The 16,693-nt window shown below is 39.3% G+C and overlaps 1 protein-coding gene across 6 annotated transcripts in view; it reads right to left on the bottom strand.

The window, feature by feature from the left end:
* Positions 1–14,837: 14,837 nt before the first annotated feature.
* Positions 14,838–16,693, bottom strand: part of LOC117604458 (Myosin heavy chain-like) — a 46,223-nt gene continuing 44,367 nt past the window's right edge. For all 6 annotated transcript variants that reach the window (XM_034324526.2, XM_034324527.2, XM_034324528.2 and 3 more), the window contains 3 exons: positions 16,339–16,602; positions 15,895–16,232; positions 14,838–15,752 (listed from right to left, as the gene is read on the bottom strand). In XM_034324526.2, coding sequence (XP_034180417.1) covers positions 15,746–15,752; positions 15,895–16,232; positions 16,339–16,602 — 609 coding nt within the window. In that variant the 3' untranslated portion in view covers positions 14,838–15,745. The remainder of the gene's footprint in view (positions 15,753–15,894; positions 16,233–16,338; positions 16,603–16,693) is intronic.

The raw sequence follows: 16,693 nt of genomic DNA, 5'->3' as shown, positions 1-16,693 counted from the left end.
TTTCGCGAATTTTCAAGCGAATTTTAAGCACGCTCTGAAAGTTTTGCAAATCCAAGCTTCGTTGGAAATTTTTCATACCGAAAGGGTTATTAGAAATATTTCAGAGCGACGTCGAATCGAGTCCAATTAAAATACCAAACACTAACGGTATTTTGCTGTATCAGGGAGAAAAAAAACGATACGAATGTTTAATTCTTTAAAGTCGATACTCGTCTGTCTTGTACAATGGTCACTAAAGCGAGGGAAAGCGATTTGGAAGACGTAAATTTGCTCGCGAATATTTCGTACCGTTGTTTTATCAACGAACAATCAAGAATCGTATATGCACGTTGATCCATGCGATGGATCGCGTGGAACAGGTTTCATTGCATGCCGCTGTGTTTACTATCATGAATTGAGGTTTCTCGAGGATACCACAATCGGTACGTTCAGATTCTCCTCGTTTATCCCCGACTATTTCCACGAGAATGACCCTCGGCTCCTGTCGATTGCAATAAAATCTACCTTTGATTCGCTGGAATAAATGTGTCCACTTTTCTTTCAATGATAGATAATTAAAACGTAGGAATCTAATTAACGCGATCGGCTCTTATCTCGAAACCAGCTTTCCATTTCTAACTTATCTATTCCTCGAACATCTCTGGAATAATTCTAAAAGATTTATTAAACGCAGTATTTGTTATTTACAAATATCGTGTAACTTGAGAAATTACAAGAACCGTAAAGCGTGTTTACGGTGATAAACGATGAGAACTAGAATCGGTCATAAATCAAAGGTGACAAGAAACGGAGTCTGTTTGATCGTCACAAATCATCTAGAGATTCATCCGACGCGTTATTTCGTTTTCTTCGTGTCTTGTAACTCTTACACGTTACTTTTCCACGCGAATGCCCGCCAACTGGTCCCGCTATTAATATCTCAATCGACACACGAACCGAAAAAGAAGATCGCTCCGATCTGTCGAACGTTGGCCCGGAGATCGTCATCGGGTTCCTGGAATCACCTGTTGAAATTAATGATAACGCCCGAAGCGATTTCAAAAAAAAAAAAAAAAAAAAAAAAAAAAAACGAAAAAGATCATTCGCGGAGCTGGATCCGGTATCTGATAACGACTCGTACTTTTGATTTATACGAGACAAACAGCTCCTTTCTGTTTCTGTCACGAAAGGAGATTTCTTTGAAATTCTGAAGAGAATTTATAGACACAACCAAGCAATTCTATATTAAGAATTTTAGAAAAACAAAATGTTAGTTTCATTTCTAACAAAAGGGTTAAACGATAGATTACTCCTCCGATTGTTTCACCAAAATTAAAAGCATCGAAGGTTCGTCGAACTTGATAGCATAACTGAAATTGCTAGTCCAGAAAGAAACTGTTGATCGTAATTCTGATATAGAAAAAAAAACGCGAAGGGACGTGTCGATCGTCAACAATTATTATCAGCGGATTGTTCTCGCGTGCCCGTTTCACGCGGATTCCGGAATAACGATGCGCCCCGTGGGAATTTCACCGCACATGTCCGCTTCTTTTCCTTCTCATCGCCCAAGGATGCCCGTGGACAACGTCTCTGAGAAACGACGGAAGCGTACAACTCGGTAGAGAATCCTCTAACAACGAATTCGCTGGATACAAACCCAGTCACCGGTAAACAGTTTCAGGTGAACGAAACCCTTAACTCGCGTTCATGGTTTCTCGGTTCGCGAACAGTATTATTCCCGAGGTAACAAGCTGGCCGTAAACGTCCTACGAGAATGCGCGATCACGGGTATGCGACTTATGGATAGCTAGCTGACTTTAATCAACACTTAGTCTCATTATACGAGCGAACCGTTTGAATATACCACGGAGATACGTGTAAAGATAACATTGAACAGTTCCGTTTTAACGCCTTGATTATATACTACCTGAAATTAAAATCAAATAAGAAAACTAATAACCTCCTGACGAGTCATCGTCGGTGACAAGGAAATCATGACGAGACGAAACGAAACTTCTGAAAACACCAGACGGCGGAGTGGTTATTTAAAAGCAACAGGTTCGTTTATCAAAGGCCTGGACTCTTTTTTTAATTTCCTCTCGTCGAGAGGCTCCTTTCAGCGAGTGAGAAAATCGATTAATTACGGTGTACCAGGTCATTTTCTTCGGGTATCTCTCCCTCGGACGGCGGACCATGGAGAGCGGCCTAATTTTAATTCAAACAAGAAACACTAAAAATTAAATGTAATCGAATAATTGTAAATAATCCCTTTGCGAATATCATAAAGGACGACGCTCAGAGTATTTTACGAGTGAAACAAATGTTGTCGAACGATAAGCGAGCGTGTTTACCATTCGAATGCAAATAGTTGAGCGGATGAGTCAGCCGCTAATTGTAACGAGCGAATAACAGAACGTCTGTAAACGTCAATGGAGAAACACGAGCGGAGTTGCAGGTAGTAGAATAGGTTAGCAATGGGCAGACACGTAGGTTGCATAGAGAAAATATACGATCCCCGCGAGAAAGAGAGTAACAATGGACCGTATCTCTCAAGTGGCTCGGCAAACCATAAACGTCACCGAGGAAAAAGTCAGCACGACTGTCCGAGCGATTATAGCTGTCGTTTTACCTTGCGGATTCCAACAAGGGAGGAGGCGATTCATTCGAGGGAAAAGTAAGTGAATTAACGAGCGTAGGAATAAAGCGCGGAAGTGCGCTGCCATGGATCCAAGCATCCTCAGCCGCGCAGCTCCGATCCATGAATTATTCTACCACGAACGACTAACTCGATTCTCCTGTCTCCTCAGATTTTTCCAGGAGGAAAAGCAGAGGAACTCGCCGACGGGGTTGCGATTTCTGTTTACAGACGGCCGCGACTATTCTTTCAGGAGGAATTTGCATCCTCCCTCTGAACTTTTCCTTACCCGCTTGTGTATTTATTATCCTGAAAGCTAACACTGAGGATTTTGTACCTTCCGACTGCTATCATTTCAATTTCCTCGGGACACTGATACTCTGTAATATTCTTTTCAATTGAACGAAATTGAAACGTCTTAAGGCATTTGAAGATAAGATGAAAGGAGAGGAGGCGCCAAACGAGAAAGTGATCAGGATGCACCTGTTACTCACTTGCTGCACGGAGTATCGAACGAATAATGACAAGGAATAATAAAGATCACCCATGGAACACCCTTTTTTCCTCTCTCTTTTTTTTTTTACCTGTGCCGTGGCGTCGATGGCAAGCAGAAAGGAGAGAGAACCCTTGCTTGGAAGGCTTCGAAACCGGGCGCAACCTATAAATAACCAAGCGCCTCTTTGCATCTCTTTGCGCTTCTTTTCTTTCTCTTCTCTTCTCTTCTCTTCTCATTCCTTTGCTCACCTCCGACGCACACGTTTTTGCGTTCAGAGACCCCGTAATTCAGGTTCCTTCGCACGTACGCGGGTACAATCGGCGCAATTAATGTCCGCTGCCAGAAAGCTGAACTCTTCATTTGTATTTGTTGGAAAAAAAAAGACAAGCTTGAAAACAAGCGAACCTTTGAGCATGAAAATTATTTAATTTGTCCAGTTTAACCCTGTTATTCTCCTCGCATGCGCTTCCAATTTGTAACGCTCGGTATTTATCCATCTTCTTTTGTTATTTTCCAAATTTTATATTATTTCGAAAAGAAGCAAGGTAGAAAGGGCTTACGAAAAATACGAAAGAAATTAGAGGGTCGTTTGGGACCATTTTGATCGTCCAAATGAACGTAATAAATTTACCAATGATTATCCTGGCGAGTGCATGAAGCCGGTTGGAAACGTTGTTTTAATCACGATGCACCGAAATGGCCTGATGGTACCGAAAGCATTTCTCGGTAAGCCGAAAAAACAAAAGCATGGGGAGGGGAGGGCTGCATCTTTAAGTGGTGGTTGCTCGTTCAAATTCATTACGAGGACCGATTATTTATTCCCCGTGATGGCCGGGTGAAAAAGACGGCGTGGCCGATGCAAAAAACCGAGCAAGTTTTATTCAATTTTCATGAATTAAGGGGAGCCACGACAGAGCATACTTTTTAAGGGTTAATAACATAGAACGTGGAAGAATCGTGAACAGATAACGACTCGCGTAGAATTTTTATTCACCTCTTTTCGAAATTCACCAAAGAGGATCGCGAAGTAGATAATAACCATTCGAGGATGGCCAGGATACCTCGAAACGATTCATTTTCTTTATGTTCGTTAATTAAGTCGAATCGGAAACGTTGCTCTGATTAATCGATATATATTTCTATATAGAAATATCACGGGACGGTTAAATATATCGCTGACTAATAAGAAGGATGCGCTCGTGAATCAGCCAGAAATCACTAATAATTTTCCTGGCTCCCTAATTTGCTACCTTAATGACTGAACATGATATGCAAATGGCAAGGCGATCGTTCGGGCGTTATAATACCCGAAGGACACGGCCAGCTGATCAGCTACCTATAAATTTTCGACCAGCTCCATCGCGTTCTTCTACACGGTGGCAAAAATGCATCACACGTTGCATACTAACAATTTTTCACAATCAGTGTCACGTATTCGTCATTCTGACATAAGCGTCAACTCAAGGAACGTAACATAAGTTCCTCAGAACGAAAGGATTATAATTATAATTAGCAAACATTAGTCGCTCTCTAATACCTCAACTTCAGCGCATACTTTATATTGCACTACTATTTTCCTAGTATTAATCATTACACTATTATATATATGTTTTTTCTTTTTTCTTGTATTTTTCTTTCTTAATTTTTTTATTTTTCTATGTACTGTACCAGCTTCGTACAAATCAGCAATAGCATGTCCGTACAAAACAAAAATGTTATTAATCACAAGTTATGTAAATGGTTGAACAATCGAATGCAATATGTATCCACTTATAAAAAGGGCCATGCCCGTATATTCTAATAGATAAATAATTACACTTTTGATCCTTCGGATTATTTTCTACATCGAAAATGATACATTTTCGAAAGGAGCTGAATCGAAAGGAAACGAAGAATTGGTCACGGGAAAGGGATCATCCTTGAACGTTCAAAGAGGAAGCGACGAGGAGTAGATATCTTGTTCGCAAAGCCACGAATCTGCCCCGCGAGTTAGAAATAATTAGCAGGTTGGAGGAAGAGGAAACGAGGATTCAGCCAGCCGTTGAAAGACGAGGTCGACGCCAGCTTTCGGCTAACGTTTCGAGGGAATAATTATTGATGATCCTCGGCACAAAAGCGATAGACCGCTGATAACGCGTGACTAATGATCCACCCAAGATTCTGATAAGAAATTTCGATTAGCTCGAAAGAAATTCAGGTAGACTTTTCAATATTATTTTCTTATGAAAATAAATTTTCCTCCAGTCTTTAAACTATTTTACAAAATCAATCTCGAAGCTAGCTCTTCGATCGCTCCGAAAACGATTGCCATAACTTTTAATTAGGCGCGCAACCCTCGAGCCGCGATAAGGAGAACACGCGTCGCCGAGAAAAAGGAGCGTTCGTTAAAATTCAACGATGAAGAGGAAGAAAAAAAAAAATTGAATTCGATGAGGCATCGAAAACAGCGGTGTCCGAATAAAAGAGAATTTAGGTCAACTTGAAGAGGAACTCGAGTGCAATCGTTCGCATTTCGCGTACCAAAGAAGGCGGGGGGTTTATGTAAATTGTTTTGTCAACTTTTTGCCTCGTCGTACACCGGACGGATGTCCATCTCCGAAAGAATCTACGTAACGGTTCCTTCCAGAATGTTTTGCGAGACCAGTCGAAAGATTAACAAAACAGAAGCGTATAAAATTCAAAGGTAAACTCGAACAGAAGCTGTAGAATTATTTTCAAGAAGAATACCCATACACGGTTTCTCGATTAATTGGAAAAATTATTAAGATAATTAAGATCGTTATTCGTATCCTTACGCTGAGAAGGTTGAACGATATCTGCGGAGAAAATCTGAACGAAGCTATACGCCTTTTGCTAACGGACCCTGAAGAACCGACGGAAACAAAATGAACGTACACAAGGACACGGGTTTGAGCATAGGTAAAAGTGTCAGCAGTCGGTTCCTACGGGTCGTGTCGAGTTCTTTTATTCATTTATTCCGCGCACACCGAGGCATCCTTCTTGAAAGATTCATTCAACATTCCCGACATTTTTGCGCGGCTGAATCGAAGGCGCGATCGCGATTCCTCCCTTGATCGACGGCTAATTCGATACGCTCGTCGTTCTCATTTTTGACAACTGTACATCTTCAATTTTAATAAATAAAATACAAGGTCTCTTTCATTTCTTTTTCATTTTTCAAACGTTCAATATCCATGTTTTTCCGTTTTCCATTCAGAGGATAAAGGTGGAACGTCTGACTGCTGATAAAAATGACGAATTAGCGAGGACAGAGCGACGTCCTTATCAGAGTCGCTGTCGTGTTCGGAAGGAACAAATGTATGACGATAAACTAAGTATGAAGGCCGTAACTATTATCAGTGACCTAGTTTTTTAATCTTTCTCCCTGCACCACCTTCCTTTCTTTTATTATTTTAGTTCTATAAGGATTCAATAGATCCTTGAAACTTCTAATATTCGCAAGGTCTTTGATCTTTCCACGCTTCGAACTGCAATATTTCCTCAACAACTGACTTTCCCTCTGTGTCCTTTGTTCGCCAGTATCGACCATTTCGATTAATCGGGAACGGAGGTCGATTGAATCATTTGGCTGGCACGAGAATCATTAACGGTCTATAAAATTCCATCGGTCGTGCTTACACCTCGCGGACGTCATCTCAGCCTTTGCTGAATTCAAATATCATGACGCGTATCTCTATCCGCTCTATGGATCATCGATAAATTAACGATAACGAACACAGAAGTTTATCGGTGAAAAATACTGGATCTGAAATTCTAACGCGAATCTATCAGCGAACACTGTGAATTACAAGAAGGAAATGTTCCATTTTCGAAATAACGTAGGCGATCGAAGGTTATCCTTGACCCAGAAGAAAACCGAATTCCGTGACCGAAATTATCGATCACCGTGCGAGAACTCGTTGGTATTTCACGGATGTAATTGAGATTAATCGATATGACGTATACAGAATCGACCTTTTGAATATATATTCGAGATTCCATGAGAACTTCCCTCTTGGTACACTCGAGATCAAATCAGCCTTCTCGTAGTTAACGTTCGTTCAAATTTTCCCGCGTGAATATTTGCGCGCGAGTGGTGGGGGGTCACTGACCTATATATAAGGGGCCTCCGCCCACGCAGTGGCAGTTTCCCCGAGGACGCGGATGGGGAAGGATGGGAACCAGGACATCGATATTTTTCTTAGGGAAGACTGATTTGATCGAGAGTGTACCTTCTGCTTTTTTATTCTTTACGACCAGCGTGTCGTCGAACGGAGGAGCCGTATGTCGATAATGTGTCGCTGTCAAATAGCGTTCCTCTTGAGAAATATCAGCAACATAAACAGCCAGCGTCGCGATACATCTGATTAATATAACGGATGCGAGACTAGGCTTTCGAGAAAACAAATAAATAAATAAATGATTCTCTCGACGTGCACCATTTTAATCCCTGATTTCTTAATTTTGCGTATCATTCGAATTGATACACCTTCTTCATAATGAAAATTACACGGGGCTTATGAAAACTCGCGTATTTTCATTTCTTCGGCAAAATTGTAACGGAACTCGGTGAATCGAATGCGAAGGCGTAATTGAAAACTGGTTAGGGAATGGTGAAAAATGGGCCCGTCCATTCTCGAATTCTTTCAAAACAACCACGCACCAATAGTTAGTTTCATATTCATAATCGGTCGCGTTAATTTATCACCGTGGAAAAGAGAAGGGGGCCCAGAAACGCAGAGGAATTTTATGAAAATAAATTTGAAAATGCAAAACACAAAATCTCTGTTTACGAAAATAAACCTTGTAAAATAAAATTTGTAATTGCAGAACACAGAATCTCTGTTTACGAAAATAAACCTTGTAAAATAAAATTTGAAATTGCAGAACACAGAATCTCTGTTAACGACGATAATCCTTTTATCCATCTATCCAGCAAAAATTCTACTAATCGTGTTCAGAAGAACTTATCGAGTTAACATTTCAATTACACCGAAAGCCTTGTTTCGTTCGATCGTATCACTAGTAAACGTTGATTCACGTTTGATACATTTCCAAAGTTGTTCATTCAAAAAATCGGTATCCGGTACACGTGTATCGGTTATCTCTAACATCAAAGTAATTCCATATCGCTTCATTATTCTTCGGTGTCTTCGATCGAATTCAATGTCCCGGTAATCGGTTCTTGTATACAAGCGTTTCCTCAGGATCGTTCGATAAATCTTTCGGAAATGTTCGCCTCCGAAAACGTTAACGGTAAACAGCTGACGTATCCGAGAGGCAATAAAAAGAAATACAAACGTGTCAATTCGCCGGAATTATATACGAAATGATATTGCTATCAAGAATGAGAACCTTGTCCATTTGGAAATTCCGATGGAATATTTCAAACTGCCTAACGTTCCGAATCACTCTTATTACGATAATCGTGCCAGGATTATGTTAATCGCGATTAATTTATGTTAATCGAGCTAAGAGCCCCGTAACTTTTCGTTAACGAACCTTTTTCTATGAAAAATTGAATCTTTACGAGTGTGTTAAGTGATTCTGACTTATTAGCGTTTGACTTATATCCATTGAACCCTCGGACGGCGGACCATGGAGAGAGGCCCAATTATAATGTAATTTGGTATTTCATATTTAATTTAAATAATAATGCTTTTCTAAATAATTAATTTCTAAATAATAGGAATTTGCAAATGTAGATAAACGTTTTATTGTCTGCACATTTCGTTACACTCGGTTTAAAGAGAGGTTTGCAAGAATACCATAACGTTAACGGTATAAGAGGAGAGGTTACTACTGCAAGGCAATAAAGAAGTGCAGAAAGGTGTGCAAATTAACCCGAGACGACACATTCCCTCATACCGATTTCCTTACTAGCATAACGTTACTTCGGGATTCCTGCCTCGAAAGATAGTCCTTGTGGACGTTGCAACGGTGGACTGAATTTTTTCTCTTAGCACCCTGTGGACACCTTACACTTTGCTAACAAGGAATCTAACCGCGGATACCGGATACCCTGACTGCGAATCTCTTTTTTATTATTTTGTAAGCTCGATTACCTGAGCTACCGAATTTTACCAAAAATCGATCGGCGGTGGGGCAACTGGGATTTTCAGGGATGGATCGATACCTTAATTTTTCAATATCATGTTGGAATTTTAGAATTTTAAGATCCTAGGATCTCAGGACTGTAGAATAATGAATGGTACCCAAGATTTGCTTTATTTTTACTCGAAGCTAATTCTAAATTACACGGTAATTATCTACCCACTGAATTTAGAAGCTACAGTAGTGTAAGTCGTGTTACCAGAATTCCGAGCAGCCCTGTTGTGAGTCACAATGACACCAGGGCCAATAAGGAAATTCGCGGGATATTAAACCTGGATCGTATCCCGATCTTGCCCACAATTTTATGATCGGGATACAGTTAACCGTTGGATTCCACCTTCGTTTATACAACAGTCGAACTTTGTATTTATTAGTCAACCCGTATCTAAGATTGAAAACCTCGAGAAGGGGACTACAGCATTTAGACTTCCTGTCACTTTGGTACAGGTTAAACGGTAAGAGTTGTCGAAAGGGTCAACGAATGGCCAAAATTTTGTTTTTTATTTTTACCACTTCTGGTCTGATCAGAAATGACGGAAAAAGGGTTGGTCCTATAATACCCTCTGTTAATTTTCCAGTACAAATCAAGAAATTTCCACTCTACCCGCGAGAAATACTCTCGAGCTAATTTTACTCTAAAACCGGACACGGATTTCGGTTTCTTCGAAGTTCCTAGAAATCTCTGTCCGAAATCTATCGATCCCAGGAAACGCGTATCACGGTAGCGTAGACTCGTTGTTTATGCCATCTTGATCTCTATGATAATCCAATAAACGTCAGCTAATTACCGGTGTAAGTGAAGAGAAAAAGGTCGCGTGTAAGGCGTGTAGATGGAAGATAGAGAGACGAGCTCGAATTCGAACGCGTCGGTCGAATACAAATTTCGAAGACCTTGGCCCAGAGGAGGACAAGCCTCTTCAGGATCTCCCACCTTCGACGGATCGCATCGAACCTCGTTCTTGAACTTGATCTTCCCTCGATAGGTTCTCGCTCCCTGTTACAAACATGGCCACGTCCTACGCAAGCGGCTGGAATTTATTCGTCGTAGAGGAAAGGTTCGTTTGACCACGCAGAAACGAGCTTAAAATATCCTGAAGAGAGGATCGACGACTCGGGCGCTTTGAAAAATCATCAAACAAGCTGTTACGTCCCCGCTAAACGCTGTCCGGATCTTCGTGGATCCTCCTCGACTTCCTGGGAACACTATTCCTACCGATCCGCGTTGCTATTACCGCCAGGGAAGATGCTAGCGTCTCTTGGACATTTTTATACGGTAGTCGATGCGGAATTTCAGTGCCACCGGACGGCTATGAAATAAAACGCCGCCATTCAAAGCGTAATGATCAAACCTTGTAAGAGAAACGGCCTCTTTGTATCTTTTTCTCTATTCTTAAATCGAGGGAGAATTGCTTTTAATTGAATAGTTGAGTTCTAAAGTTGATTCATTTAAAAGGTACAAAAAGAGACAATTTTATCCTTGCTAATAATCCTCAATGGAGACTCGATTAAAATCTGCTTGATTCTCCCATAGGACTCGAGAAGCCCAGGGAGATCTTTTCTTTAATAAAAAAAAAAAGTGGAATTTAATGTACTAATATAAACACAGAGCTGATTGATAGAGAAGCCGAAGTTTAGACGTGGGACTCGATCAAAATCTGCTTGATTCTCCCATGAGACTCGAGAAGCCTAGGGAGATTTTTTCTTTAATAAAAAAAAAAAAATAAAGTGGAATTTAATGTACCAATATAAACACAGAGCTGATTGATAGAGAAGCCAAAGTTTAGACGTTCTCCAAACTGAAGCACAATGTTGCCTTTATAAATGCTACTTCATCATCTTCCTCGCTTCCTAGAAGCGCTTATCGGTAACGTCGAGGAACACTGTTGAAGAGTTCATTGATAAATCTAGAGAGACCAGGGTGTATCGACCTCTTCAGCATCAGCGTCCATCAAAATCCTCCGCTTCCGGGTTTCTGAACGCGCCAGCCGAGTGAAGCAGCAAAGTAACGAGTATCAATCGTGTCTGGCAATTAATTACTATCTTTTTCTAAGAAGCCTTCTAAATTCTAGCAACCTGAGAAGATTTGAGATTACCACACGCTAAGTGTAACCGAGATCCTTCTTCCTTCGAATATTTCCTTCTGGTAAATTCTGCCCGTTTTTGGACGGACCAGGATACATTTTTTCGTTTGAAGAGGAAACGTCAGAGGTAAACACAGAGGCTGCAAAGGGAAATGGCAAACAGCAGAGGCATCGTAATGCGAAGAAATGAAAAAGAAGATCCAGGTAGGAACAACAGGTTTCTTTTTCCCAGGAAACAGATTCGGAGTTGATAAAAGGTTTGTGTTTCTTTGCCGTTGCTTTATGCGCCATTTTTGGCCCCTCGCGCACGCATCGAGCGCCGCTTTTTTAACAACCGCCTGTTCCGTTACGAATATTGCCGTCGAGATTCCAGAAGGTTTGAAAAGGAGACGGGGGACTGTTTGAACTCGAACGACCTTGCGGACGGGAAATCCCCTCCCCCCTTCTCCGTGCGTTTTCTTGAAAGTATTCGAAACGTTTGGGAAAAATGTGGATCTTGAGTGATTGTCTTTAAAGTATTCAGAAGAAGGATTCTTTCTTTTTCAATCCGTCTCGTTTGTACGGCTAACGAGCGGTCGTAGATGAGAATCAAAAGAATCTTATACGAGGTAGAAATTCAAGAACGCTCGTATGGCCGCCGGAAACGACGCGATTTAGAGAATAAAAGAGATAACGACCAGGCTGTGATTCACCTCAAAGGGCAACTTTAGTAAAAAATAATAAAGACGTTTGTTTTGTTCCGCGTCTCTTGTTACGTCATTCGATTCTTCAGGATTTTACGTAATTTTTCGACTATTTGTACGCGGATGATAAAAGGCTACTTCCGGTTCGAAATGGACAGAAGAGTTTACGCTGTCCGGCTGTCTATTATAATGCAACGAGTGTAAATAATCTGTGGATAAGAGAGGTTTAATCGTGGAACATTTGTATGGTAATTGTTTGATCGAATAATCGGAGGAAATTATTGTAAATAATGTGTTAATATGTGATAGGTACTATTAATAATAAATAAGTGTTGGAAGAACTAGTAATCTACGTTGTTGAATTATTGTACCTAACGCGTTTAATTTTTGCATAAATTGTTAAGCTAATAAATACGTCCTTAATTAATCAATCTTAATAAAATTTGTTTGTAAATATGTGACTCACTGAGATGAAGACCTTGGGGTTGTTGATAGTTGTCCACATTGTTGTTGAACTTGTTGATCCTCACCGAATCCATTTTGAATGACACAAAGATCCTGTAATAAAACCGAAAATATGAAAATTTGCATTTTAAAATGATAATTACAACAATCTAAATGTAAATACATGAGCAAATTTAAATGCAAATGCAGCGGGTATACTGTACCAACTCTAGCATCGGTACCATAATAAAACAGTAAATAAATTATTGAGATACTAAAGTAGTTACTAAATGTATAATTATGCATAAATTCATGCCAGCAATTTACTATTATAATGAAATATTTGTGTTATTTCATTTTCAAGTAAGCAGAGTGAAAATATGTTAGGTTAACTTTGACAGGTGGGGTGAATACACTTTTATAAACATATAAACACGTAATAATTATTGTATTCTATGTGTTTATGATACTGAATTGTTAAGTTAAACAAAAGATTAAATTTTAACTTACTTGTTTTTAAGAAAAATCACCCGCACGTGGTATCACTGACACTTGCCGCCCTTTTTGTATTCGAACTGCCCCTCTTGATAAGTCAACCTGACATATCGATAATTAAAACGTAATCACTGTATAATTCTTACACTGATCACTTAGAATATCGTGGAATTGTATATTAATTAACTTAATATACTGAAAATGTCGCATAAATTTAATAATTAGCTATTTTTCTTAATTTTTCTACCGGTCGGTATCAAAACGATACCACTAGCGCCATCTAGCGGACAATTAAGGAAACACAAAAAAATAAAATTGCGTTTTTTGCAAAAATGAGCAACTTTTGGAACTTTTGAGTGGTAGAATATTATTCTACGGACTCAAATTAATAGAAATAATGTCTTTGTTACTTATTTAAAGCGCTCAAATAGAAAATAAAAAAAATAGCATTTTATGGACAGTGAAATACTAGCGCCGCGTAGCGGCGAAACGATGGTACTAATCGGAGTATGCACTTCATATCTAATCCATGACTGCAGAAGCAAAATTCAATAAAATCAACGTTAATTAAACATTGTTCTGTGTAAAATTGGTACGAGAAAGTTCCTCAAACTCTACTCTTTCTAATGCAATCATAAAAGTTCACAGAATAATTCTCAAATTTGAGAAATTAATGAAAATTCGGGAGTATGCTACTCTGGTACGGAATGATATTATGGTTAGAAGAATCAATATTTACTAATTACCAGCAATTCAAATGTTATCAAAAACGATTAAAGAAATTAGTTTGGACCTTTCTCTTCATGATGCACGCATAAAGTGTTACAGATTGTTGCTGTGTGCGATGAAATTAATAAAAATTCAGAGGGTAGTTCATGCGGCCGGTGACTACGCAATCGCTAAAACAATTACTAATAACTCAATAATTACAAGTAAACTACGCATGAAAGTGATATTAGAAAATTCCTCAGGCATTGTTCTTCAAGAATAAATTATAAAAGTGTAGCTTTTATTAGTAATAAACATGTAATTAATGATTATCACGTCTATGTATTCTGTGCATCAGCGCGGAGACCTCTGCGCATGCGCCCACGATCAGACCACTGCGCAGCTGTCCTGCGCAGATTGCGCGGGGAAAATTTGCGCATGCGCAGAAGTCGTGCCACCTCTTTGCGCATCCTATTATCCTGATACCAGGAGTACAATTCAGACCGTAGTTTCCCTCACCCTGCCTACCCAAGAATCGTGCTACCTCTTTGCACATTCTACTATCCTGATACCAGGAGTAGATTTCAAACCGTAGGTTCCCCCACTCTACCGCCCCAGAAATCGTGCTACCTTTCTGCACATTCTGTTAGCCTATTATTAGGGGAGCTTTTTGAGCAAATGTAATCACTGGAGTTCATTAATTTTACACATTTCAGAGATGCATGAAATAAATTAACGATATAATTATTTATTAATTGCTGATCATCCACGTTGTTAATTCATATAAAATAAATTACTTGAACCTTGTACTATTTTATGCAAATATAAAAGATGATAAAATATATTAAAGTTTTGAGAAATAAATAGAAATATTTACACAGTATGTAGGGCAAAATGTAGATTCGAATTGAAATAGTAATTATAAATTACTGAAGACGTAGACTTTTAGAAAATTGATATTAAAAATTAAAGGAAACCTTGATCTCTGTAATGCAATCATGAAAGTTTAGAAAATAGGTCAGAATTTTGGGAAAATAATGAAGATTAGAAAGCAGGTACTTGGCAAGAACTGAGTACCCATTTCTTTACTAGATAATATCCTTGTTACTCTGAAGATTTGTTATTTTAAAGATATAGAAACACCTATTAACTTTACTTTGTCTAAAAACAAGATGAGGATAAGAAGAAAACCAACACAGTAGTTAATTAAATAAGATATCTGCATTTTACAAAGCAATAAGTTACATGTGAATCCTTATAAGAAACCAAAGAACTGAGTCGTAGTCCGCGTCTTATGATACAAACTGTATAACCAATATAATTATTGGCTAGGTAGCGAAGTTTTAAAAAAGCGTAAAATGCTTTTCGCTTGTGAACAATTAAGATTCCCTGTTTTTTTGTTGTTTTTTTTTTCAATACATCCACGTATACATTGCAATTGTGATCTATACGCCATTGTGAAAGCGATCATTTGGTAATCGTATGCGTAAAATATGCACGCTTCGACGATATATAACATCGAGATGATTGATCTCCCTTGGAAGACTGGAACAACGACATTGTTCGTCGACGATAACTACACTGTCGGATTAAAGTAGCACCAAAACACGCGTTTATGAAGCAGAATACAAATAGCCACGACATCGACGTTTTCTAGAGACATTTATACAGTATTACAAACTTCGTCATCGCTTCGAGCAACAAGTAAAATTGAAGAATATAAAGAGAGAGTAAACATCAGTACAAATTTCATTGATTTTGTTGGTCGGTTCGGTATAGGTCTCTGCTGAACGCAGTTAGTCCGTTTGATTTTCAAATTTCAATTTTGATTCGCTGTTTTGTCGCGCAAATAATGCTTCTTCTTTCTATTCGGCAGTGGCGATGATGTTTAGAAGAAACTAAGTCTATCAGTTTTGAACTAGCACATGGATTGTTTTTTTTTTGGTATACCCCTTATTGCTCGTTTCATTTCTTCCGACTTGGCCGATCAACAATTATCCAGTGAGGGGTCAGTGAACGATGCTTCGTCAGGGAGATTCTCGACGATGCGTTGATCAGTCGGTTTTTTGTCCTTGCTCTCGTCGGACTCGAGGTCCGACAACTGCTCGCATCAATCACTAGAAGGAAAAAGAGAAAACCGTGTATATACAGTCATCTCGAAGGACTCTTTAAACTATATTATTCAAGAATAATTTAAAATGATCACACTTGGTGGTCTAGCTTTGTATTCAAATTAATTGCCAAGGAATTCATTTATACCTATCGCTATTTTCGGTTGTTCCCTCCTCGCTACAATCCAAATCGAGTTCACCTTGAATGGCGCTTTGCAAATCGTCGATTCGTTGAAGCGCCAACCTAAGATCGTCTCTAGCGACTTTGGTCTCTGCTTCAGCAGCCTCAAGAGACTTTTCTAATTCGCGACGAGCCCGTGTGGCTTCTTGTTCGCGTGCCAATGCAGAGCTAGCCTCTTCTCTCGCTTCGCGTAACGATCTTTGCAATCTCCTCGCCGCATCTTGCGCGGTCTGCTCCTTTGTCCTCAGTAATGCTGATTCAGTTTGCAGCTTTTCAACGTTCTCCTTCAATCTTGCTATCTGCGTCTAAAATGAAATAAAGTGACGTTTGAAACATTTCTAACATAAAATATTCAAAGTAAATAATCATAAATGATTTATTTTTAATTTAGAAAAATAACAATAGGTTTACCTCCAAGCGTGCTCTAGTAGTTTGCTCCAATTCAAGCTTACTCTCGAGCTCCTTGGCACGGAATTCCAGTCGCCTCGTAGCAAGACTGTTTGCAGTAGGATCTCCAAGCTGTTCCACAGATTCCAAACGTTGAGTCAATTCCGAAAGTTGATCCTTCAGCGAGGATTTCTCTGCTTCCAGTGCAGCAATTTGTACCTGCGCCTCTTGTAACTGCGCCTGTTCTGCTGACACTTGCTGAACAGCTGCACGGTACTTCTTCAACACCTTTGATTAAGGAAGGAAAAAATTATTTAATTACATGGCAAACTGGGTGTTAAAACCTTGAATGATATACAAGTGACTAGAAACTGAAATA

This window comes from Osmia lignaria, chromosome 7 (assembly GCF_051020975.1).
Source record: "Osmia lignaria lignaria isolate PbOS001 chromosome 7, iyOsmLign1, whole genome shotgun sequence".
Taxonomy (NCBI): domain Eukaryota; kingdom Metazoa; phylum Arthropoda; class Insecta; order Hymenoptera; family Megachilidae; genus Osmia; species Osmia lignaria.
The sequence above is the reverse complement of the archived record's forward strand: the minus strand, read 5'-3'. Positions and strand labels throughout refer to the sequence as shown.